Genomic DNA, 26653 nt, shown 5'->3' with positions numbered 1-26653 from the left:
GTGCATGGTGTCGTTCTTTATGATGCGTTCGCTGTTGCTTTCGAGCACGTGTTCGCACTCTCTCTCGCGCGTGCTTTCAATAGCCGCGTTTGTTTTGCCGGACTGATTTTGGGTGACCGGTTGGCTCGCCGCGTATATAAAATGTCTCTAAGCATGCTTCTATATGGAGCACGTTAGGCAAGTGGATGGTGAACAAAAAATAATAATAATTTGTCCGAGGAGCCGATGAAAGGTGAGGGTTCTACGTCGGATACGCTCTGTTATCACTGCTGTCACCTCAGTGCTGACAAGTGGCGCAATGAAAGGAAGTATCTTCAGTAACAGCCTTTTGTGTACTGTTCCTTGCCTGTCCAATATGGGATTGTAACTTTTCTCACTTTACTGACAGTGAACAGAAAGGAAGTTTCTATTCTTCACTGCTGCGTCTGCGCTGTATCAGTCATAAGTTTGCTCGAACCGTTTAAGCGTAGTACACAATCGCATGTATAGTGCTCCGAGGCCGCGCGAAAGGCGCGGCCAACACTCAGGGACAGGGGATGTTCGTGATTACAGAGCTTTAGTACAGTGTACTAAAATATTCTAGTACACTACAGCTCTAGGTACGCCAGCTAGCACTCACCTAGCCAGCTGACGCCTAGAAGCGCCGCTCGCGGCAAGCCGGGTTGACAGGAGAGGAGGTTAGACGCCCGCCGGGTTTGCAGGGGTTGGGGTTGCCACATTTGCGGCCGACGCGTTGCCTACGAAACACGGCAGGTCGCGAGCGCTTGTGTACCGTTCGCTGGGCGAGAGACAGCGACCGACAGGCTCGCACGGAGAGCTCCCTTGACAACGTAAGAGGCTGTGTACCGAGTGGCGCCGCTTTTGTGTTGCTCGACCTCCGCGGCAGCGTGTGCGCGGTGCTTGACCCCTTCTAACAGGGCACAATAAATGCCTTTGACATGTGCGTGCATAAACGCTTCAAAAATAACATAGTAGCAACGCATCGGTGACGCGCGAGCCTTGCCGGGGCCCAAAATAGGACTGCTCCAGACGCCGTCTGACGTTGCCCGCAGCCATTGCGCGACGGCGGCGATGGCGGTGGAGTTTTATCGCTTACGACAGCGGGTCGTTTCCTCTGTCAGTCTGATCTCACGACGTTATTTTCCGCGAACTCTAGTCAGGTTTAACAAGCCAGTAGTGAGCGGCTATCGCGTGTACAACGCAAGCGCAAGAAATGGATCCTCCTGCATGCGGTTTCACCTGTCCGCATGAACAACCCGTGGAAAGCAAACGTGTTCCGTTTCACACTGTGCTAAACTGCTTCAAATTTCTCATTTTTAAGTTCTCTGAGAGAAACTCGTACTCTGGCGTTTTCTCCGTTCGAAACGACTAGTTTTGTAGGACACGAATGGTTTCTGCGCGAGTTATTTGCACTGCGGTGCTTATTGTGCCAGTGCTCGCTCCTTCAAAATGATTCAGTTATTGACTAGCGTGTATTTATGGTCTTTTATTGTTAGCCAGAGAGGGCGTTTTTTATTTGAACTAATTTCAATGTAATTAGTTACGAAAATACTTTTTTTGCGTATAACAAGGTTTGATGCATAGCACCGTCTGCGTGTTACATGTTCCTTCATCACTCATGACGGACACATATTTATACGAGCAAGGCAGGACTGCATCTTTTGATGAATGTCGGGTGCTGCATGCTTTAACAACATTATTTTTTTGGTGCTTAGTAGCATGCCTAAAGCAAGCACATTAAAGCATGCCATTTTGAGGTGTAAATATTCAATCTGCGTTGAAGCGCTTGGCTCATCGATTATTTACTTGGATAATGCGGTCGTGTGTGACTACGAAATATGCATTGACAATGTCTATGAAGTTAAATAATAGCAACGTGAGGTAAGGGACTGCATTGTCCTGAAGGCTGTTTTTTTTTTTTTCGGTTTTCGGGGGTTTAACGTTCCAAAGCGACTCAGGCTATGAGAGACGCCGTAGTGGAGGGCTCCGGAAATTTCGACGACCTGGCGTTCTTTAACGTGCACTGACATCGCACAGCACACGGACGCCTTGCTTTTCGCACCTCTCCAATGTATAAGCCTGCATTTTGAAGTAGTTCTCAACAAAGTAAAATTTGGCGAGTTCAAAGTAGTCTCGTTTGGGCACGTAGGTGGAATATTATACGTAGGTGGAATATATTTTATTCCCGTTACATGTAAAACCTGATGCCTCGCATTGTTGGGCCTCCTCACGAACACGAACAATCGACATGTTTAGACTGAGGAAGTGGGTGCCTAGCAAGCGTCAATAAACTGAATCGGCCTTCGATGAACCTATTCCTTATTTGGACTACATATCTGAGCCTCTCTCGTGATCTGTGAAACTAACATTGGCATATAGTTGCAGAGCATGTGCCGTGGGGCTGTCTTGCTATGCGCGTGCTGCTTCAGAATGGCTGCTCTCCGCTCCTCTAACGTCTTCAGTAAGCCTCGAGCTTTGCATCGCAAGGCCGGACTGACGTTAGTTAAGCACGTCGCATCATTAGAGGAGCATACTCAGTGCACAGAATCGAAAGTAGAACAACACTGTGGTATCAGGACGGGGATGGTATCGGAGACAGGGGTTTTGGCTAGAGAACGAAAGTAAAAGCTCGCTTCTCTCTTTCTTTTCTTCAGTGATTCATCAGCAAGCGATTCTGAATTGGCATGGGAAATGGTCTTTGCAGCTGCCACGTTACGTAACCTTTGTAAGAACGCGAGCAAAACCAGACGGAAGGCGGGGAAACTAGCAAGAGACAGGAAATGCTGCGGTGTCGTCGGCGCGAACATGAAGGCGCACGTCTAGTGGAAGCTGGATTTTTTCCAGAAGCACCGTTTTGAAACTGAAGAGGCAGGGTTAGCCATCTTTGTTGAATGCCTTGAAATAGCCGACGGTATATTACCAAGACACGCGGCAAGTTCGCACATTTTTTCCCCCATTCTCCCTGGATAGAGACTAGTCGAAGTGTTTTCAATTCTAAAGTAGGAGGCTTGCGATGAGATCGCCGGCACGCTATACCCACGGTCGCAGGACCCTCGTGTCTCGTCTCCCTCCCACTGGATTCGCAGGAAGTTACAAAAAGATGTCGAATCTGTGCGCTCAGCGCATGGAGGGGAAAATTGAAGCCTGATTTCCAGCAACATGACCCACTCATATTATTTGCTGCGATCACCTCCAGCACGACCGTAACACTTGGTGCACTCTGACAGTTCATGCATTCAGACAGCAGTGCAACCGATTAGAGAATTCTTCTTGTACAGTGTACACTCCGCGTACCAAAGCGCACAGCTCTCAGAACACTGATTTCCATGATTAGGGTGATTCGGCATGTCTGTAGATCACACGGCTTTCTACATATACTGACTCGTCCCATGAGCACAAAGTGATCCCAAGGCGCAAAACAGTTTCTTCTCAACAGGGAGAAAAAATAATAATAATTCTGCATAGTGTCCTCTTTAGGATTTCTGTATGCATTTAAAAGTTCATTGTAACATGTCACAGAAAAATATAGTGTCGCGGCACAGAATAAAAGAATGATTCACAGTACTAGACGCCTCACAGAGGTGCGATTAATCATGAATGGTACAAATATTTTAGCCTGAAGTCAAGTCTTGAAAGGCTGCGTCGATGTGTGCAACAGTAATAACAACAAGAACGTTTTCGCAGCACATTAGCTTAACGCAGTTTTAAAATTTTTGTAAATCTATAATCCATACAATCCCTCACGAGCCAGTCCGGTCGGTGCGAATAGCCAAGGCGAAGGTAAAGGCAATGAGCATCGCCATTAAAAAGGGTGTTCTAGCGATTTTATTTGAAAAAAGAAAAAAAGATGCAGGTTTAAGTATGGCATAAACCTATATAGTTAGTTACACGAGCGAAAGCAAATCACAGTTCGTGTGTGTTCACGTTAACGTTCCACCATGAATCATAAATTTAGCTTTATAGATATGGAAAGGCGCAGTATCTTTCTCAACTCCCGATGGGCACCTGACTGGCTACGCGGCGCAGTTTCAAGGTCATGTTTTCAACAAGGCGCAGTGTCTCTCACTTCTTGGCGGACACCCGACTAAGCTTGCTCCGCGCGCGAAGGCTCGTCCCACTTTAACCTCTTTAATTTTGCCAAGCCCTTCAAGTCATTCGTAATATAAATGTAAAATGGTTTACAGGGAATGAAAGGCGCAGTATCGGTCACAAGCTCTGCTAGGACTTATTTATTTATAGGAAGGGAACGGCGCGGTAACTGTCTCACTTGTTTTCTGTGCACACCGCAACCGCGCCGTAATGGAAGGGAGGAAGGTGGGAGTGAAAGTGGAAAGAGAGAAAGAGGAGCCGTAGTGGAGGGCTACGGAGTAATTTCGACCACCTGGGAATCTTTAACGTGCGCTGACATCGCACAGCACACGGACGCCTCTTCATTTCGCCTCCATCGAAACGCAGCCGCCGAGGTCGGGTTCGAACCCGGGTACTCCGGCACACTAGTCGGGCACCTTAACCGGGCCGTTAGGGAAGTGAGGAAGGTGGGAGTGAAGGAAGAAAGGGGAAAAGATGTGCCGTAATGGAGGGCCATACGATGTAATTTCGACCACCTGGAATGAATGAATGAAAACTTTATTTCCACCGAAAAGGAGCCCTTCATCTCCCGCCCCCGGCACGCAGGCCACGTAGCGGGTCAGGAGGGCCCCGCAGGCTGAGGTCAGGTGAGGTTACAAGCACTCTTCACGGCCTCAGCCGCCAGGCGGGTCGCGTGCCGCTGAACGGTGGGATCTCCGCTCCGCAGCCAAACCTCCCAGGCTTCTCTACTATCAATGTTAATGCCGGCGCCTGGGGAATCGGCGCATTGCCATATTATATGATCTAGCGTGCCTTTTTGTCCGCAATTTTTAAATTTAGAATCTTCTTCCTCCCCGGTCTGTGTTAAAAAAACCCAGACAGGGCAGATGTAGTTATCGGCTTGTAATCGCCTCCAGATGCGTGCTTCATTATTAGTGAGAGACCGATCTGGGGGAGGGTATACTTTTCGATCTAATTTGTAAGATTCTGTGATCTCATTGTATGTGATAGCGCAATCTTTAATTCCCTTGCATTCGGGCTGTTCTACCGCTGCCCGGTGGTAGAGATCTCGGGCCAGCAGGTGCGCAGCTTCGTTGCCAGGGACAGATTCATGTGCTGGTATCCATATGATGGTTGGTTGGTTGGTTTGTGGGGTTTAACGTCCCAAAGCAACTCAGGCTATGAGAGACGCCGTAGTGGAGGACTCCGGAAATTTCGACCACCTGAGGTTCTTTAACGTGCACTGATGGATATGGTTCTAGTAATGGGATTTGTGAGAAGAATCTTTTTGGCCTCCTCTGAGATCCGTCCTTTTGCAAAATTCCAGACAGCCGTTTTGCTGTCGCTGATTATAGTTTTGGCCTGTGTACCAGTGCATGCGAGCGCTATTGCGACCTCTTCAGCTGTACTAATGTCACGGGTGCGTGTTGAGGCCGCAATTTTAGGTGCACCTTCTCCATTTACTACTGCCGAGACAGCTGCTCCATGTCGTCCGCATGATGCGTCTACATAAGCAACTTCATCGACTGCTTTGCGTTTCATCCTTTTAGCGATGGCTTTGGCTCTGTGTTCTCTGCGTTCTTTGTTGTAGTCTGGGTGCATGTTTCGAGGTAAGGGTGGTACCAGTATGTGTTCCCTTATGTTGGGTGGGATAGATGTTTTCGTCTGTGGGCCTCTGTCTGATTGGAGTCCGACCCAGTCTAGGATGGCTCTGCCTGTCTCCGTCTGACTTAGTCTTTCCAGTTGAGAGATTCTGACAGCTTCAGTGAGCTCTTGCCATGTATTATGAATCCCCATTTTCTCCAGCTTCTCTGTTGATGTGGAGACAGGGAGGCCTAGTGCGCGTTTGACGCATTTTCGAATTATGAGGTCGATTTTTTCACGTTCTGGCTTTTTGAGATTGAGAAAAGGTGTGGCATAACATATGCGACTGATGATGTAGGCCTGTGTCATTTTGAGTAGACTACGTTCCTTGAGACCGTGTCCTCTAAGCGCTACTCTTCTGAATATGCCCGTAACTTGGGCTGCGTAGTTCTCCAATTTTTTGATGGTGTTTGTGTTCTGCCCTCTTGCTTGGAGGATCATTCCTAGGATTCTAATTTCCTCTACTTGTGGAACCGGGTAGTTTTCAACATTTATCTTTATGTCTGCTTTATTCTTCTTATATTTGGGGTTGTAGATGAATAGTTCTGACTTTTGCGGCGAGCAGGATAGACCGCGTTTCGCAGCGTACTCAACCACCTTATTTGCGGCAGCCTGGAGTTTGCTCTCTATTTCTGCGTCGCTACCTTTATTTATCCAGAGATTTATGTCATCTGCGTACATGCTAAATTTTAAGTCCGGTATTTGCTTTAGTTGTGCTGGTAGCCCCCTCATAGCAATGTTAAATAGAAAGGGAGACAAGACAGAGCCTTGTGGCGTTCCCTTGCTACCCAAGGTGATTGTGTGTGATTTGGCGCTTTGAAAGCTCATGGTGACCTCTCTGTTAGTGAGAAAATCTTTAATATAGTTATAGGTTCTGATTCCAACCCCAACTTCTTGGAGACCTTCGAGCACTGCCTTATGCTTGACATTGTCGAAGGCTTTGGTTAGGTCAAGGCCGAGAATAGTCTTTGTATCTGAAGATTCATGTGTTATGATATCGTATCTAAGTCTGAGCATCACGTCCTGTGTGCTTAGCCTCGGCCTGAAGCCCACCATTTCGTGTGGCCAGAGGTTCTCTTGCTCCATGTATTTGGTAAGTCTCGTCTGAATAACGCGTTCCATTAGCTTTCCCACGCACGAGGTCAGTGATATGGGTCTTAGGTTTTCTAGCTTTGGCGGCTTCCCCGGTTTGGGTATGAGGACTATACTGGCATTTTTCCATGCCTGCGGTAGTTGTCCAGTCTCCCATACCTTATTCATGTATCCTGTCAGGGCTGTGATTGAATCGTCGTCTAGATTTCTGATAATAGTGTTCGTGATACCGTCAGGGCCTGGGGCTGATCTTGTCTTTAATCCAATAATCTCAGCTCGGACTTCAGCCCTGGTAATGGGGGCGTCTAAGTCTAGGTTAGGTTTCCCCTCATATGCTGGTAACGTTTCGGTTTCCGTTTGTCCAATGTAGATTTCGATTAATTTACTCATCAATTGTTCGTCCGAGCCTTCGAAGGCATGCTTAACTTTAGTTTGATTTACGTTGGCTTGTGCTTTAGATTTTTCCGGATCGAGCATGTGTCGTAGAATGTTCCATGTTTTGGAGAGGCTCATGCCTTGTTCCATTTCATCACATCTGCTACACCAGTTTTGTTCATTTAGTTTGATGGCGTATGTCTCCATCTCTTTATTATGTCGAGCTAGTGCTCTCCTAATGTTACGGTTCCATCTTTGTGTTTTTAGGCTTTTCTCTAGGTCCTGTTTCTTGTTCCACATGTTTAGGAGTTTGCTATCGATATTCGGCGGTGCATCTTCGTCTTCTAGAGTGACTGTTGCTTCCTCCACATGTTTCTTTAGCGTTTGTGACCACTTATCGATATCGTCGATTTTCTCAATTCCCTCGGTCTCTCGTATTTGCCTAAATCTTTCCCATTCCGTGATTTTGGGTTGTTTGGGTTTTCTAATTTTGATTCCTTTTCCTAATGTGAGTGCAATAATGAAGTGGTCACTACCTAGGTTTTGCTCGGTGTTTTTCCAGTCCGCTGTACTTACATTCTTGCTTAAGGTGAGGTCGGGGGTGGTGTCCCTGCTGACGCTATTACCCGTGCGTGTGGGTGCATTTGGATCAGTGTGCAGGGTGAGTCCTAGTGTTTGCATGTCTTCCCATAATTGTCTGCCCTTAGGATCCTGCCGATTGTACCCCCATTCCTGATGGGCTGCATTAAAGTCACCGGCTATGATAAGCGGGTTATTTCCTGCGATCTTTAGGGCTTTTCGGAATAGGGCTTGAAACCTAATTTTATTTTGCTTCGGAGTGCTGTATATGTTCAAGAGAAAGATACTCTTTCGGTCTTTTTTTCCGGTGATGATTTCAGTTAAAACTGCTTCTATATCCCGAGATGTGATCTCGTGATTAGTAGCGGCTATGTTTCTCTGGATAAAAGTCGTGACTTTGGATTTTTCGCCCCTATCGCTGCTGTGGCTTTGATATCCAAACAATTTGGTTGGGTTTTTCCCAGTCTCCTGTATCATGATAGCTATGGGTTTGTCGGCAGTTTGTTCTATGTATTGTTGCAATAGCGCTCGCTTTCTCTGGTACCCTCGGCAGTTCCACTGCCAGATCGTGGAGTTGTCTTTCTGATTATGGCTTTTGCCCATGATTGTTACCCATTGTTTCTTCTAGTTTTGCGATTCTGTTACTGGATTCAGAGAAGGCTAGTGATGCTTCCTGCATTTGTTTAGTGAGATTTTGAATCTGCACTTGCATCTGTCCCTGAGCCCCTAGAAGTTGCTGGATTAGCGTGTTAATATTCTCGAGTTGCTTATCAAATTTGCCATTACGTTGTTCAAATTTTCTATTAAGGGTTATAAATGGATCGGTCTCTCCCCCTTTACGCTTCTGGGGTGGCGGCCGGGTGAATTCCAAGTTCATACAGTTTGATTCCTCTGAAGTAGAATTAGTAGTAATTGAATCTGTGGTTTTTGGTACCTCATGTGATTGATTTGCAGGCGGGCTGTTAGCCGTGGGCTTTTCGGTGAATTTAGATTTAAGTTTTTGAATTTCGCGACTCATTTGTTTGATCATCTCTCTAAGTTCTGCGTTTTCCCCTCTGAGTTTTTCCATCTCTCTATTTTCAGCCTGGGAGGTTTTGCTAACGAAGCTTACCGTCTTGTTGTCTGCTGACTTGAGTTGGCCCCATGGATTCTTAGGATCTCTGGGAGGCAGGCCAGGTCCTCGTCCCTGGCTCGTGTCCCGGGATTTCGAGGTCTCTCTGGTTCTCGAGCTTGATCTTGATCTCGATCGGGTCCCCGACCGTGAGTCCGTGTTTGCCCGGTTCCTTCCTCGGGGTTCTCGTCCCCGGTGCTCTTGTTCCGAAGAGTAGAGGATGGATCCCTGGCTTCCTGAAGTTGATTGCAGTTGTTGTTTTTCTAGCCTTTTCTCCCACATTTTCTTCTTTGAGAGGTAGGGCATCCTGTATATTTCGCGGCATTTGTTGTCTCCTAGGACATGGTCTTTGCCGCAGAGTTGACACTTAGGTTCACATGTGTGTTCAGCGCCTGGATGTTCCAAGCCACAGCTGCGACACTTCACGTTGGTTGGGTCTGGGCATACATCGGCTCTGTGTCCCAGCCTGCCGCATGTTGTGCAGACTTCGTACTTCTTCTTATACAAGTAGCACCTCATATTGATTCCCTGGAAATTGAGCCATTTCGGCACAAACCAGTCTTCGAAAAGTATCAGAATGGTTTTGGATCCCGCTCCCAATCTTCTAATACCGGAGATTTGCGGATTAGTCCCACTCCATTCTATCATTTCTTTAATTTCCTCCGTTGAATATTCGAGTGGTACGTCGTGAACGACACCTTTGTCTCCGTCTTCCGGCATGGCGATGTATGACTTGGCTTCAATTATGTTGGGTCCAATCTTCAGAGCTTGAATTGCTGCGTACTTGTATGTTCTCTCGGTATCCGTGATAGCGACCAGTATTGATTGCTGAGTAGAGTTTGTGGAGATGATGTCACCCTTCGTGGTCGTCAGATCCAGGCCGGCGGCTTGGATGATAACTCGCGACAAGTTCAATCTTCCTACAATGTTGATAATACTGTTAATTCCGCCTCTGGGGCGAATGATGATCTTGTTAGCGGTGCTGGGAATTCGCTCCTGCTGTCGCTCAATCGATTTTTCGGCCAGCTTCCTCCCTTGAGGGGGCTTGGGCTTGGGTAGGCTCAGCGTTCCAACGTTATCGGCTTGGGCGTTGTTGACTGCCACGTCTCGGTTTCTCTTTCTGATGAACCATTGTCCGTTCAAAATATCGCTGGCGGAAGCGTCTCTTCCCTCCACGGTTTCCATCATCTTGCTCGTCTCAAGTCGCGACGCTGCTCCCAGCCTCTTCGGGTAACGCCTAGCGCTCAGCGAGGCTTCGGAGTCGAGCTAGGCCTAGGCCTCGGTCAGAAATTTTTAAAGACTCATAAAATCCAGAAAATTGGGCCTACCGTCGAAAGTCCGGTGTCCCCGTGGTGTTTCAAGGTTCAGGCATCCGTTGGTAACACAGGATAGAAGGTGAGAAGTCAAATACCGCATTCGCAGATGAACTTTTGCGGAGCGAAACAAAGTGGCGTCCGTCTCCTCCAGCAGCGTCTGAAGTCTCTCCTCGACCACCTGGAGATCTTTAACATGCACTGACATCACACAGCTGACGGACGCCGTTGCATTTCGCCTCCATTTGGTTCAGAAGGTGCAGGTTTAAGCATGGCTGGTACCTAGTTACACGAGCGAAAGAGAGTCAGCATTCGTGTCTGTTTACGCTAGTGTTCCAGCATGCAAAATATGGCGCAGCGAGGCTGCGGAGTGCCCCGCCGTGTACTGTGCCGGAGCAGCCGGGTTCCGAGCGCCAGCTGTTGTGTATCGATGGAGGCGAAACGAAGAGGCGTCCGTGCGCTGTGTAATGTCAATGAACGCTGATGATCCCCAGGAGGTCGAATTACTCCGTAGCCTTCCAATACGGCTCCTCTTTCTCTCTTTTCGCTTTCACACCCACCATCCGGCATGGGGTTCACGCAACCTAAAGGCAGAAATTTCTGGGATAAAATTCAACAACATGGGCTAGTTCTCATTACGGACCCGACGAGGCCGACGAGGAATGGAAATAGCGTATCCCAAGACACGACACTCGATCTAACCTTGGTCAGTAGTGCCAAATGATGCAACACCGAGAAAGATCCAAGTAGCGATCATAAGATTCTAGAGATCGTTGTTGAGAATTGCCCACCAGTAATCAGTAAGAGGAGAGTCGAGTCTACAGATTGGGATGCCTTTAGAAGTATCAGGTCAGGACAGGATCCGATATGTGATATTAACGAATTGAGTAAAGGGGTTATTTAATCTGTTCAGGACGCTACCGAAGAGATTGAGCGTGAAGGTGATCAAAAAGTCATCGATAGACATATCATGAGCTTAGGGAAGAATAAGAAAGAATTGAAGCGAAGGATCAGTCAGAGAAGAGGTGACAGGAATCTCCGAAAACAACTTGCAGCATTGAACAATAAAATTGAGGAACATGCATTGGACTCATCAAGCAAAATTGAGGTAACATTTGCGACCAAATGGATTGGAAAATTGGCTGTGCCGGAACATGGCAGCTACTCCGACATCTATTAGATCCACAGAAAACAAAGTCGGAACCTCGACAGCAGCTTCAAAATCTTGTGCACAAATATGAAAGTCCGACAGAAAAACTGATAGCCGAGGTTAGGGATCGATGCCTCAGCTGTTCTGTAGTTGAGTCTCCCGGACTACGCGGGCTTGGAAAACCCGGATTTAGACAGCCCCGTCACAGTCGGGGAAGTGAGGGCTGAAATTAACCGCCTCAGAACCAAAACAGCTACCGGACCGGACAAAATCAGCAGCAGAATGTTCAAAAATGTTGACGATGGTTCCTTCGAAATCTTGCGATCTATATGCAAGAATGCTGGGACAAAGGACAGATACCGCAAGCGTGAAAAGCTGCGAACTTGGTCTTCATTCCGAAGCCAGGGAAGAAGCTCAGCTTTGAGTACCCCAGGCCCAGTTCCATCACATCTTGTGTTGGAAAATTGATGAAACCTGTCACCCAATCTAGATTGAATAGATTCATAGAAAATTAAAACCTTTATGCTGATACCATGATACATGATAGACTTCAGATAAAACCTATCGGCGTGCGATGTCATGCTACAGCTTAAAGAGCAGGTTATCGATAGAAACACTGTTGATACTAGGGTCATCGTGGGACTTTGCGTCGCTAAAACATTTGATAATGTTAAACACGTAGCCATACTTAGAACCGTAGTGCGCTAAATGTTGGCGTCAAGACATAAAACTACGTAAGGCACTTCCTTTCAAATCGGACTACAATCATCAGTCTGGGTGGACAGCCACTCGAAAACATTGAATTAGGGAACAGAGGAACGCCGCAAGGGTCCGTCTTTTATCCGACCCTGTTTAATGTAGCAATGATTGGACTCCCGGGGCAGCTGGATGGAATCACAAACCTGCATCACGCCATTATGCGGACGATTTGACGCTGTGGGTGAATAGGGGTAGTGATGGACAAGTTGAAAGCACACCTCACAAGGCTATAGATATAATAGAGAAATATCTCGAGCCGATTCAATAAAGGACGTTCAATCAATCGAGCCGATCGAATTAAAATGCTGGGCAGAAAAATCAGAGGCTCTATCTGTCACCTCAAAAAAAAAAAAAAAAAGAAAAAAAAAGGAAAAGGAACACTCCCTCTTGCAATAGCTATGATATTGTTTTACGAGTGAATGGCAACACCATTCCTGCTGTAGAGAGCATTAGAGTGCTAGGGCTGCGCATACAAGCAAATGGTAAAACCACTGAAGCTATGATGAGATTTGAAGCGAGTACCAGGCAGACGTGCCGGCTACTCAAGCGCATCTCTACAAGCATGCGGAGATCAAGGAGGTAAGTCTTTTGAGATTAGTTCAGGCTGTCGTCATACTATACGTTGCCCCCTATTTCAAACTGACCAAAGCAGAAAAAGACAAAATGACCTAGAGCAACTATGAATATACTCAAAATTTCACAGCTGCCAAAGAACATGCATCCGGTATTTCACGAAGGCAGACGCAACTGTGAAATTTTGAGTACATGCATCCGGTATTTCACGAAGGCAGACGCAAAGTCTGTACCATAGTGTATATATTTCTTTTATTTTTACCTACCCTTTTCTTTCTCCCTATCACTCACCTCTTTGATTTCCTCTACCTTCTCCTCGCTATCCCTTTATTTCCGCCGCCCCAGTTCAGGTGCTTCAGATATAAGATAGCAGATACCGGGGCTGGCAAACATCTTTTCTTTCCTTTTGTACATACGATAAATAACCACTACAGACGCAAAGACAGGGCTGTGGCTCTACAAGACATATTTGACGGTAGATCCGATGTGCTCTACATGGATGCTGCCGAATACGATAGCAAGGCAGCACACACAGCGGTAGTTGTTCGTGGGAGTGAGGAACTGGCCTTATGCTGCACCGTTAAAAACACAATCGCAACGGAGGCAGAAGGAGTCGCCATTGCTCTAGCAATAACACAAAAGTGTACAAGAGGAGCCGTAGCCCTCCACTAGGGCTCCTCTTTCTCTCTTTTCACTGTCACTCTCACCTTCCTCCCTTCCCTTACGGCGCGGTTCAGGTGTGACAGACTCTGCGTCTTTCCCTTCCTGTGAAGCAATTATTATTATTAATAGGAGGATTTGACAGATGTCGTGCACAACTATCGCGCTCGGCATTTCTTTCCATGAGCCTAAAAGATTTTTACCTTAAAAAAGAAAAGCCGTCGAGCGCACGTGAGCCATTGCAATGGCGCTAACTAAACCGAATTTCACGTTTGAACAAATACTACAACATTTTATCGAAATATCTGTCATTGCGCCTGACACCCGCGCTCTCCAACATTGTCGGGCAGCACCAGGCTTGATGCGTGCCCGGTCGACTTTGTGGAACTACATGATCTCGCACTGAAAGACCTCATAACTTAGCAGCGATAGCGCAACCTCGGAGGCATCATACTATCCCTGCGCCAAGAGAAGGCATTTGATAAGCTGTGCCATCAATACCTGTTCAACCAGTTGCATCAAGCCAGAATAGACAAAGAATATGTCCGCATGGTGCGAGCTCCATACGCAGAGCCACGATCGCCAGGGATTATTCAGGGACGAGTCTCTGGGCATTTCTTTGTCGCGAGGGGCGTCAGGCAGGAATGCCCCCTTTCTCCGTTACTGTACACAATAGCGATAGAGCCACTGCTGCAATGCCTCGCCACAGACCCCTCCATCACAAGAACCAAGCTCTCAGCTGGCCCACTAAATTGTGCCCATCTTCGGCTACGCTGAAGATGTGACAATCATTGTCCCAGACGCGTACTCAGCGGAGCGGGTACTGCGAGTTACCAGCAGCTACTGCACTGCGAGCGGGGCGCACCTAAACAAGCGCAAAAGCTTCGCCACGCACTTCAACAGCAGCACTTCTGCAGTCGCAGGCATCCCTGCAGTACGATAAACTAGAATGCTTGGGTTCTTTTTTGACCAGAACGGGCCCTTCACAACTAATTGGGAAGCAACCAAAGACAAACTCGCCAGAAAGGCCTCGGAGTTATGTTTACTACGTTTTCCTCTCACAGCACAGGTAACCATGATCCGTTTCCTCCTTATCACCACAATTAGCTTCACTGCCATCATCCTAAACATGCCCGCAAGTACAAAAAATACCCTGGACAGAGCTATTTTTCGATTCCTGTGGCAAGGCGCTCTATACAAAGTTAAGCGCCCTGTCGTCCGCCAACCAATACATAAAGGAGCCCTCGGCATCCCAGACCTCACGGCCCTGACTATAGCGTTGCACGTCAGATGGACAGCGCGAGCAGTAGAGTGAGGCATACCACTTGGTTTGGTTTGGTTTGTGGGGTTTAACGTCCCAAAGCGACTAAGGCTATGAGAGACGCCGTAGTGGAGGACTCCGGGAATTTCGACCACCTGGGGTTCTGTAACGTGCACGGACATCGCCCAGCACACGGGCGCCTTGCTTTTCGCCGAGGCCAGGATTCGAACCCGCATCCTTAGGAGCAGTAGTCGAGCGCCGTAGACTACGCCACCCCGGCAGGCGCAACATACCGCTGACAAGGATGTTCGCAACCTACTTCCTGTCAGCCAGGCTCACAGCCTTTACTCGGGGGCCCCTGTCGCATAACCCCCCTCTTGCTGGGACGCCGCTCACTTTTTATCCTATGGTTGCAGAGAATTCGCTACTGCTGAAAAAGTAGTCAGCGGAAGAGCCCCAGTGTGCACAACTGAAGACAGTATTATAACTACTGACTCCACTTCTACCGAACCACCTACATAGAGATCTAATGTCCGCCGAGCGTCCCATGTGGCAATACATCGCGCACTTCTTGGCTGCGCACCGCGCACCATTCATGTGGTGCTTTCTTGTGGCATATTACCGATCCGCCGCCGAACTTTTGTACCGGCACTCTCTGAATCAATCGAGACATGTCCTTTCTGTGGAGTGGGGGATACCGCAGAACACATTTTCCTTTGGTGTATCCTCCCTACCTAACTCTTGGATCGATTGAAAGAACTGTTTGAGCTACCAGCGATAGTATATCCCACTGTCCAGTATCTCAACCCGCTGCGAAGCACAAACGCAGTTCGTCCTGACTATCGTCGAAATAAATTATTCAATCTGGATCGCAAGATGCCGAGCAGTCTTCAGCGCGAAAACGCCCTGCCTCCTCTAGGTGAAGAAAAATAGGAAGGAGCTGTGGTTCCATCTTGAACGCGAAAAACGCCACCTCGGTAAGAAAAAGTTCTACGAAGAATGGGGACACCCCATGATAATTTTCAAGGAAGGAAATGGAAAGATCGAAGATACTAGAAGATTTGCTTACGTCAGGCTTTGGCCCGCCTGGTTGGCGCGGACGTGGTGCACTGGCACTGCGATCCCGCCCCGGCGGGCATAAGCCAGATTGCATGAGCCACTTCACTGCGAAAAATTCTTACCGTCCCCCTTTCTCTGCCGTTAAACACCAACAATAGTGGAGACTTTATAGCCGCAAACAAAAAACCGTGATAAAGTTTATTGAACGGTTTTGCAAAGTCTATCTGGATAAGAGCTACTTGGCAAATCTCTTCCGATACAGTCTCCAATACCGAATGTGGAGTATAATTATGTGTTTGGACGCTACGGGCTATGATACCTCAGACCTGATGGGAGCCTATTAAGTGCGCTACAACTAGCTGCAGACTGTCGCAAAGGACCTTGGCGAAAAGTTTGTAACCTACATTACTCAGGGTAACTGGACGATGTCTCTCTACAGTTTTCAACTGATTAGTATCTGTGCTTTTTAGAATATTTGTAATATACTCGCGCACCGGGAACAGAAAGTGGGAGGCAGAAACAAGACATACGATGCTGGCAATTAAGCGCGAGGCAAGGCGAAAATATTTTCTGGAGTCGCTAGTAATACGATCAAGACCAGGAGATTTCTCACCCTGAAGTTCACAAGTGCCATATTTAATTTCGTCTAAAGTGATAGGCCCCACCGATGCAGTATGCTGCATAATTTGTAATGCTTCCTTCATAAGATCATTAGGCTCCGTAAGTCGTTTTGAACATTGAATGCACCTTCCCAATTGCCTCCACTCTGGATGTCTTCTGCTCACCAGCACCGACATACACCTCATTTGCACGGTGCTTCGAAGGAGCGCTGTTGTTCATGGCGAATTTCAAGGCAGTCAACGTCCATGAAACAGAATGGAACTCGTCTCTCGCAGCCACACTGGCACCGCATACACTATACTGCCGTACACATAACCCGGCACTGTGGTGCACTCCTCCGGCGATGAAAGTGCATGAACAATATTAGTGTGAACTTGCCATGCCCATGATCTTTGCACACAACGTCGATGCCAGAGTGTCTCAGTAAGGGGGATCTTTAACGCTTTCGCGTTAAAATTTTCCGGTGGCGTCGAGCTTATGAATCCTTTCAACCTTGAAAAATCACGAGCATGCCTATGGCAGGCTGGTAACGCGAGAGTGTCACTACTCTCATGCCGGGAAGAACTAACTGTCCGATGGTTTCGGCGTCGAGCATTTTAAACCTCGCAAAAAAGCATGAGCATCCTTTTGGCAGATGATATACTTGGCAGGTCACATGAGTGGGCACCGATTGATGGGTTTCCTACGAAAGTAAAGTATTGCCACAGCCCATTCAACGATTGAAAAACGAACATTAATGCTCCTGTCATTCCGATACATAGGCAACAATATAACCATACAGCAGGCTGTAGAAAAAAAAAATAACTCTCAGACTTAATGCAGCATGAATCTCATTGATCATCTGGGAACGCCCTGTTCTGCAGAAAGTCCGGCGTTGTCGGTGTTGTGAGCGATAAGTCATGGCGCTTGCAGGTGGTAGCTGGTAGGCGGTAGCTGGCAGCTGACATGGCCGAACACTAACTGGACGTAGGGTTGCCTGGCCTTACGTTTGGCAGGGGCTGCCAACTTGGGCCTTTCATATGTGAAGCTGATATCAGAACCAGCCTGCCAGGACCGTAGCGTTCACTTTACCGCTAGGCTACGCAGGCACGTCCATACGGCCTAGTTATAGCGGGGCTTTATATGTGGGCTGGTAGCCTAAGCTATGGCATCATAGTTTTAAAGGCGAAGCTTAAGTGTCCCTCATAATTTTTAACCGCTGAATGCACTGCAAATTGTTACATTCTGCACTGTCAAGAGCTCCAAATCGAGGATGACTGAAATCGGCATACCACCAGTAGTCAACACGCCGTCGCACCAGTGCCGCGAGAGTGCTGTGCAGGACGCGGGGAAAGCGGCACAACTGATTTCGTCCTGTAGTCGAGGGTTCGACGGCATACCGTCTGGTCAGGAATTATGTTTTGTTGATCGATTCACTGGTCAGTGACCATGGTCAATGTTAAAACAAATGACGTTTCGGGAGCGCTACGGCTCCCTTGTTCACAATGAACAACCGGCACAATGAAATTTCGTCCTGTGCATTCTCAGCGCGTGCCTGGAACGCATGGTGTCGGGGCAGAGGAAACAAGAAATATGCGCAGCCATGACGCTGTCTTACTGGTCCGAGCAGTATAGAACATAAAACGTTGTAGAATTCGGGATTTTTGTGCAGTAGGCTTTCTTCGCCATACATTTCGTGAAGGGCCTGCGTTATGGGGACACTTATCCGAGCATTCCGACCCACCACCGAGACGTGACAATATCATGAAGTCTTAGACGATTCAGTGTTATTTATTTATTTTTTTTTTTATTTCCTCCGACACTATTCATCATTAGCACTGGGCTATTTACTGACTGTCTGAAATGTGAAACTTTAGTGAATGGCGTTAAGTGTGATGTTTAGGTTTACGTCCCTCCTTGCGTTCCTATTTTTGTCGAGTTTGACTCAAAAAAGAGAGAGAAAAAAAAGCCATGTTCCAATCGTGGCTCTCGGGAAAGCTGATACGCTCAAAGGCAGGGCAAAGGCGGCCTATATGCAGACGGTGGCTTCATATTTATGGCTTCCTCCTTTTTCTGGAAGCTTCTCTTTTGGGCGAAGTTATCTAAAAATAGGCTCCGAAGGACAGTTTTTGCAGGGAAAGTAGGGCAGCCTGGTCTCCCTTCTGCTGCCGCAGATGGGCGTTCGGCACTGGTGCAATTGAAGAGGAGAGCTGCTCCTGTGCCAGTGTGTGGGGTCAACATGAACACGGAAACATTGCGTTTTACAATGATGTCGCTGTTAAATACGTACCACCCGATGTGTTTATGAATGCAGAAACATTGAAAGGGCATCAATGCGACACAAAGAGAGCACGGCTCCAAATTCATTTACACATTTAAATATTATCATAGCCTCCTTTATAAAGGAGGCTATGATATCCAAGAGACCCTCAAATTTTTTTCGTTAGGCTGTAGTTTCACTTTTGAATATACGATGTACACGGAACAAGACAGAACACACACACAAAAAAAGAAAGCGTAGTAGACACCGATAATTACTACAGTACGTTCTGGCTGCATAAAGTCAGCCAGCAATTACATCTATGCGGACCGGGCAATTAAGCATATGGCAGTATAGTAGCAAACTATTCGGACCGGGTAAATTAAGCATATGGCAGTATAGTAGCAAACTAAATCAGGCAAAGCATGCATGTGACACGCTACGAGTTTTTCACTTTTTTTAGTTAAGTAGGCACATTGTGCTTCAGCTTTTCGCCCTATCCTTTTCAGTTTCAGTTACCCTTCTCCACCCAACCGTAAGTTACACCTAGTTAACCTCTCCGTTTTTGTTTCCTTCTCTGTTATTTCCTGTAACATGCAATGAGAGAAGCCAAACTGAAGCTGCCTACGAAACGACGATGTCGCAAGGCGACGCAACAGTAGTGTAGACGATGTTCCTTGATGGCCGAATGACGCTGGATGTCGTCACTGAAAGAAAAGAAGAGAAAGAAAACGCTGACAGAGTTGGTTCTTGCATACCCTGCATGCTGTTAACCGTGTCCTATTGTACCCTGTTTCCTATGCACGAAGGCAGGCCACTCGGAAAGAATCCACGGCACCTCACACCACGGTACAAAGCAGCAACTTTGACCTCTCACTCAGGGACGACTTACGTACATTTTCTGTGATGAGTGAATTAAGCAGCAGTCTGAACGGCCAACACTAAAAGGAGATTCCAGTCGTGCTTCTGCATTCGAGGCTATTTTCCGGAAATACAGCTGGGATTACTACACAGTGGACGAATCCGTCCAATGCGGCTAGACTCTCTCACAGAGGTGCCAGAGGCGCCGGCGCGACGTCGACGCAAGAGAGCGCGCGGCGTCTCATTCCAGACGGTTCCGCACGGGCGCACTGCGCTGCTGTCACGGGCTGGTGCAGCGGGTGGTTGTGGCGCTGTACTCAGCCGCAGCATGCGATAGGAAGCGGAGGTGGAGAAAACATTTTTGTCATCATATTGGCAAAGTGTTGTGGCCGGCCCCTGCGGCACCAGATGTCCGGCAGCTGATGGTGACCTCCGGGGCTCTTGTCCTAACACGGAGTTGCATTGCATATCAGGATTGGAGCACAGCAGTGCCGCCTTCAGCGTGGAGCAGCCAACGTGACAATCTATGCGGACGGCGTTTATGCGTCCTGGTTTCGTGTTCACCAGCCCTAACCGTTACAGAGGACGGCCGCAGAGCTTTCCACCGGGAGCAAGGCTTCCTTTTCAATCCAATCGTAACCGGGAACCTTGAACCTGGTTTTGTGTTTACGCATGCAGCTTATATCTATGTGGGTATAGTTACTATGAATGCTAGTGACAAGATTTAAGTGATAGCTCAGAGCAGAGTTTCCGTCTTGTTTAGCAGTAACAATAAAGCAATGTGTTTAACGGTCACGGCTTGCGCTTATTTCTTGCCGTGGCCTGCATGATAAGATTTAGAACCGATATGGCCGTGCAGTTCGTTTAAACAATCATAGGTACATACATCGAGTGCCATTCTTCATTGGAACGCTCGTCTTTCATCACTTTCAATAATAGGTATCCATGGTTTACGCGCTGACTGCCACATATTCTGATGTACCTGGTGCGCAGGCCGCGCGCATCGATCTGATTGCTTTGCGCACAGGCCCCGATCTATTTCAGTGACATGTAATGTTTTAATGATTTGACTGCAGAGTGCAGATTGCAATGACAGCTATGAATTTTAGGAAGCCTTCATTGTCGTGGTGTCTGCAGCTTGATTTTAATTTAGGTTTCTCAATTACTCCTGGTGAAAGTTTGGCAGTAACGTGTGGGCAGCTCTGTAAATGAGGCCAACCGTAAATACGAGAATTTTTCCACTCTTGCCGCGAGGTTAAAAAAAATAATTATCGCACTTAGCAGCACCCACTTTGAAGGTTATCTGGTTTTTCGCCTTCTTCACCAGGAGTGAACGTGGACGTACAGTTTAGAGACCAAGGGTTATAAATGCCACTGTCTCGATGAGAGCATGGGTGTCAGGTCGTTCTATACGCCCTCTTCGCAGATCGAGGAGGAAAACTAGCGACATGGCGGACCAGGAAGAAGAAGGGTCGAGCACTAAGAAGGAGGTGCGCGTGTTCGGCCGTCCCGAACTGGCTTCCAAGGTGGCCATGTTCCAGAAAAAGGCCGAGGAGCACGACCGCCGTCAGAAGGATAACCCCTTCTCGGGCCACTGGGACGGCTCCGCCTCGGCCGCGATGTCCAAGGACGACCCGAGGTAAGACATCATCTGGATGCACGAGCCTTGAGACCAGGACGAAAAATTGTAGTTTCAACTATCCATTAACCAAGTTTCCCGAGCGTAAGCCGTCGGCTGCAGCCGCAGTTGTTGCTGCGGCTTCGATCTTGGTTCGATTGGCTGCGCTTATAATACTGGTAACATGTTCGTTATATCCGAATTCATGTGGTATGCATACAGTGCGTGTAAAAAGAAATGGCTGTAACTTCTCATTTATAGAGCAAGAGTACCCGGATGACAGACAGTGTGGCAACTTGTGCCGATTTGAAGGCGCATGTCCGTGTTCCCATATCCTCGTCTTCATTTGTCCATTTTGATTTTCTGTATCCGCCTAATCGAGAAGGAAAGCGTGAGGCTGGTAAGCAGCTTTGTCCCTGGAGGCACACGAAGCAACTGAAAGTTCTCGTATCTATGCGCACGTGGATTCCGACACGCAGGTACGGCCACCCTGAGGAGGGCTCCAAGACTGAGAAGCGGGGAAAACAAGCTGGCAATCTCATCACCAGTGAGGTGCGCGTGCTCTGCGAGAACCTGCACGAGTTTGGCGTCGAACAGCCGGACGGTACCCGAGCAATCACCTTCGGAGAGCTTTTCCAGGTGAGACCTCTTCTGCATGTCCCGGTTCTTTTGGTGCGCACGAGAAAATGCAGGTAGCTCGCAGCATAGGCGGGGCGCCGCTGTAATACTTGGTGCACAAAAAGCCACTGTTTATCATTATTGCTATGAAACAAAGAAACCCTTTGGAGTTGGAACCGTTTGTGTACAAATCCAATGAGCATGAAAATAAGGAACACTTTGCTTACACCAAATTAATTTTTCTATATTTACTGAATCTAAAACACAACAAAGGCATTGGGCAGGTAATAGAAAGCTGCTTAAGGTAAACGAAGCGCACTTTTTACAATAACTCACGTGGAGTCATCCTTGTCCATAGAACAGACTTTTAAGTCGTTCTCGAGCGCGGTCGTTTTCTTGGGGACTGCGAGGCTGCTGCATAGATAGAGTACCTTCACGGCCGCGCCTGTACGGTAGCCACGACTAGCTAGCCTTCGGGTGCTAGAGAATATTGCCAAAATATTTTCACCACACAACTTGTTAAATAAAGGTTATTTGCGCTGTTGCAGAATTAAGTTCGACGCCTTATTTGTGGAATTTCAGTTTGGCGTTCGCGCTAACTGTGTTGGTGCTCAGCGCGCAGCCGCGCTAATGCTGACGTACCCTACAACCGAGAAAATGTTTTTGAATGATCGCAACCATTACTCTTGTGTATATACGGCTGACATATAATTCCTCTTCCAATGCCCTCTTCATCCTTCCAGCCAGAACGGGCCTGACCAACTAGGCTATGTTGTTGACTGCGTGGTGATGCGCCAGTCACATCAACAAATTATCTCTGTGTGCTCATCTGACTTTCCAAGCTAACGGCAGACAAGTTTTGTTGCGCTTTATTTATAAACACTATCTGTGCTTTTCATATGGTATATGAAGGTTAGCGTCCCAAAGTGGCATCGGCTCTGATGTACGCCGTAATGGAGTGCTCCGAAAATTTCGACCACCAGGGGTTCTTTAATGTGCGCGGACATTGCACACATGGTCGCCTTCAGCTTCGCCTTCATCGATACGCGGCCGTCGCTTCCGGGATCGCGAACCTACGTTCTCAGGCTCAGCAGTCAAGAGCCATAGCCACTGAGCCACCGCGGTGGGGCACAATACCGTCTCGCTTTTCGTATTAAGTCTTGAATAAATATTAACGAAGTAGCCAGCTCTCACGACTTCTGCAACCAGAAGACGAGCATGCGTATATTAAATAAATAAATCAACGCAATACTAACGCGCAACTAAACTTCCTAGAAAAGCATCCTACAGCAGCAGTTCAACGTGGGTTATCCCACCGTGGCCGCCGCGATCGCCTCCGGCGCCGCGCTTCATCGCGGAGGCCACGATCCCACATACTGCGCCACGCGACCCTGCCAAGAGGTGGCGCCACGGTATGTCCTCGCGCCCCTCGCGCCCAATATTTTATTTCGAAGCTGTTGGTATGTGTGAAATGGCTGCGCAGCCGTTTGAGCCAATGCCATAGCATGTAATGAGATCGTGTTTATTTGCCGCGTCTCAGTCAGATACTTACATCAAGACTATACTATACGCTTAACAGTTTTCCATGCCGACCTTGCTCTAAAATACGGAAATAATAATTTGGATTGCAAGTGATCGTGCTTAGATACTCGTAGAGAACGGTAGGAGAAAGCCAAAGACGAGCGACATGGTGACCGAAAAATGCGTTTTGCCTAAGTAACTTTCAGCAAGGAGCTCGCTGATCCGGTTACCTCTCACGCCATGGAGTCGGATCAAAACATCTACATCCCCATGACAAAATAAGAAAGAGCATATGTGCATTTATCACATGTGACGGGCAGTCACTGAAAAAAAAAAAAAAAAAAAAAAGACGACAGCGCATTTCTGCTTATTGCAGATGATTTCCAGTTCGTGACCTGCATGGTAGACTACCCTCGGATATCGCGTCAGCGAGGAAACAGCGCGCTGCAGATTGCTGTAGTACTCTCTAGAACAGGGAAGAATGCGAGTTGCGATGCACAGCGCACACCTACATGCATATGCTCACAAATACGTATTCTACGTACCCCGCTGGGGTGGCGCAGTGGTTACGGTGCTCGACCACTGTTCCCACGGATGCGGGATCGAATCCCGGCCTCGGCTGCTGCTTTTCGATGGAGGCGAAAAGCAAGATGCCCTTGTGTGCTGTGCGAGGTCAGTGCACGTTAAAGAACCCCAGGTGGTAAAAATTTCCGGAGTCCTCCACTACGGCGTCTCTCATAGCCTGAGTCGCTTTGGGACGTTAAACTACACAGACCAAACCAAACCAACGACCCGCAGTCCGCGGGCCACGCGCGCCCGATAGATTCCGCCAGGTATCGAGAGTAGGAGCACGCTAGCAGCCTGCGAAATGATGCGGCAAATAGCCTTGAAAAGAGGCTTCTCAGCAAATTGCATCAGTCTAAGCGCTGGTCAGCTTCCAAGGGGAGAGACACCAACCTTTGTCCATGTCTCACTGGGCTGAGCAATTTCTTTCCTTTTTTTTTTTTTTTTTTTTTTCGGGACTGAACCCTATTGCCAAAACGACGCTCTGTCACTGGCATGAGATGGGAAAAATCATTTTGTGCCTCAGTTGCTGGATAGTTTTTTTCTGTCGATGCCATTGGTTAGAGGGCTTCTTTTGACGAATTTCGCCGCTGCATTCCTGACTTGTGACTTAATGCACATGCTAATGACGTCTCTTCCATGATTCTGCACTGATATGCATCGACAGAGCGACTGTACCTGTGCGCATCCTTGCCTCATACTTGCCCTATTACCCGCGCACAGCTGTACACGAGCATCTCCAACAAGCTGGTGGGCATCCTGCTGCGCGCGCGCAAGCACGGCCTGGTGGACTTCGAAGGCGAGATGCTGTACCAGCGGCGCGACGATGGCGTCGTCATACGGCTGCTGCGCCCCATCGCCGACATCCACCGCGAGATGGGCTACGACTCGTCGCTGGCGCAGTTGCCCAAAACCACGCCCGTGCTGCTCGGCGGCAAGAAGGCGTAACTCGCCTGTGCCACTATGATCACGATGGTGATGGCCTGGCACACGGTAAAGCCGACAGATTTCTACGTGCGCATTGCTCGGAGTGAAGACTGGCCGAGGTTGTCGCGAATTCTTCCTACAGCACTAAAATAAAGCAAGAAATGCGCTGTCCGAGCACCCTCCCCTGAGTTTTTACATCGCCATTCTGTCTCGTCAATTATAACAGACTTGATGACAAAAAGTGCATTCCTGCCGCGGTACAGTATTTGATGCACTTGACGTGATTTCAACTTCCTCTTCCTGCAGGTGGTAGCAGTCATGCATACCAAAAGACAGGACAGTAAGCGATAAGGAGGTGCCGAATGGCAACCTATGTTGAAGGAAAAAGTGAAAATGAGTGCGCAAAGAGGAGAAAGAAAGGAAATAATGAAATTAAATTAAGGGCATAAATGGCGGACAGAAAAAAGGGCGCGACGACCTGTGGTGCAGCGGTATACCCTCAGGAAGCTCAGTATCTCTTTGCGAGCCTTCAGAACCGATGGTCTCTGGCGCTGATTTGCGAGGAATATGAGGGCGACCAACAAGGTGTTCTATCGAACAACGCTTGAACTGCGCCATTCCTTCTAAAGCGTAGAGCATAACGCGCATTATATGCTCTGTTGCTTAATAATAGCTGCGGCAGCCGCAGGCAGTGCTGTCGGCCATATACTGCTGAGGAATCAGTAATGATCTCCTGAAACTCCTGCGGAAAGCGGCTAATAAATAGAAAGACCACGCCTAGGTTCCGTGCGTGTTTGGCAAAGAGGTGTAGCTCCAATGTGTTTCTGCGTCTTTGGGTTCTTATGAATCTCTGAAAATTCAGAGATTATGCGGGTCTTCGAATTTATTGCCATGTTTTGCTTCCTGGTTAATACAGTGAGAGAGCGTTACGCCTTATTTACAGCGTGTTGCTGTCAATGCCTTCGAACGCGACTGCATTGTTTATTCACAAAATGTTATGAAGGTGTTGATTTTGTGCCGTGTTTCGTTCTTCGTCCGTGTCTTTGCTGCGCTGTAAGTGAAAACCGCGTAATGCTCTTAACACCAGCTCAAAGCGCAAATCCGAAAATCAGCGATCAGGATGCACTTTTATTTGTGCAACTTAGAGCACGCCGTCAAGTCTCGAGCTGAGCACAGAATAGCTCTTTGGATGGAAGTCGAATTTCGATTTGTAGAGTAAATAATATAGAGTACTCGATAAAAATTTTCACGTTACCGCCGAGTTTTATTGATAAAAAAACAAAAAAAAAAAAAAAACACGTGAGGGTAAACTCAAAGCTCGGGTTGGAATTCTTAAGCTTGGCGCTTAGAGCAGCAAACTGTCTAAATTGGGCAAATGCAGGAGCCTTGTGTTTCGGATTACACAGTACTAGGTGGAGGAGAAAAAATTTTAAAACGTTCCGTAACTTACGCTTAACTTGATTTGTCAGCACTCAGAATGATTAGAATTGGTCGCTTTTATTCTCATAAATAGCGCATGTTTTTTTTTTTTTCTTTCAGACGATTTACTTGACAGTAAATAAGTGAGGTGCTATAAGTAATTTTGGAATCACAGACCTGTAGTCGTGTTCCTGAGTATATTCCAGACACGGATTGAATTGGAACAAGTTTTGGTTTTATGAAGCCGAAACATAGATGGAGATTGAATTGATTTGTCCTTTGCTTGCTTTGAGAACACGTCTTCTGTAGCGCAGTGTTGCTTTTAGAGAGACAGTCCATCCGTTTATCTTCGACTTGCTTCCTCCGCCGTAATGGTATTAAGGGCTGCACCACTGGCACGGCTTCATCTTCCTACCGAAGAGAAAGCTTATATTCAGCTATATTTATCTGATTGTGACCCACACTACCTTGTCTTTTCATTCTAAACGATGATCACGGCGGAGGCGGAAACTTCGCCTCAAGGGCCGCGCTCTGTGACGGCAATTAGGGAAAGCTTGATGGGCTGAACAACCGAGAGCTCGAACGGCACAGCCCTTGCCGTAAAAACGTGGCGCAGGGGCA

The 26653-nt window shown here is 47.7% G+C and overlaps 1 protein-coding gene across 1 annotated transcript; it reads left to right on the top strand.

Annotated features, from left to right (window-relative positions):
• Nucleotides 1-715: 715 nt before the first annotated feature.
• Nucleotides 716-24793, top strand: LOC146197871 (actin-binding Rho-activating protein-like). The gene is made up of 4 exons (XM_084592536.1): nt 716-830; nt 20792-21004; nt 21463-21622; nt 24410-24793. The coding sequence occupies exons 2-4, from the start codon at nt 20814-20816 to the stop codon at nt 24632-24634; spliced, it is 576 nt and encodes a 191-aa protein (XP_084448662.1). The 5' UTR covers nt 716-830; nt 20792-20813; the 3' UTR covers nt 24635-24793.
• The last annotated feature ends 1860 nt before the right edge of the window (nt 24794-26653 follow it).

The sequence above is a fragment of the Amblyomma maculatum genome, chromosome 2 (assembly GCF_055883805.1).
Source record: "Amblyomma maculatum isolate TAMU_Amacu chromosome 2, ASM5588380v1, whole genome shotgun sequence".
In the NCBI taxonomy this organism is placed as follows: Eukaryota; Metazoa; Arthropoda; class Arachnida; order Ixodida; family Ixodidae; genus Amblyomma; species Amblyomma maculatum.
Note: the sequence above shows the minus strand (reverse complement) of the source record. Positions and strands in the feature narration are given on the sequence as shown.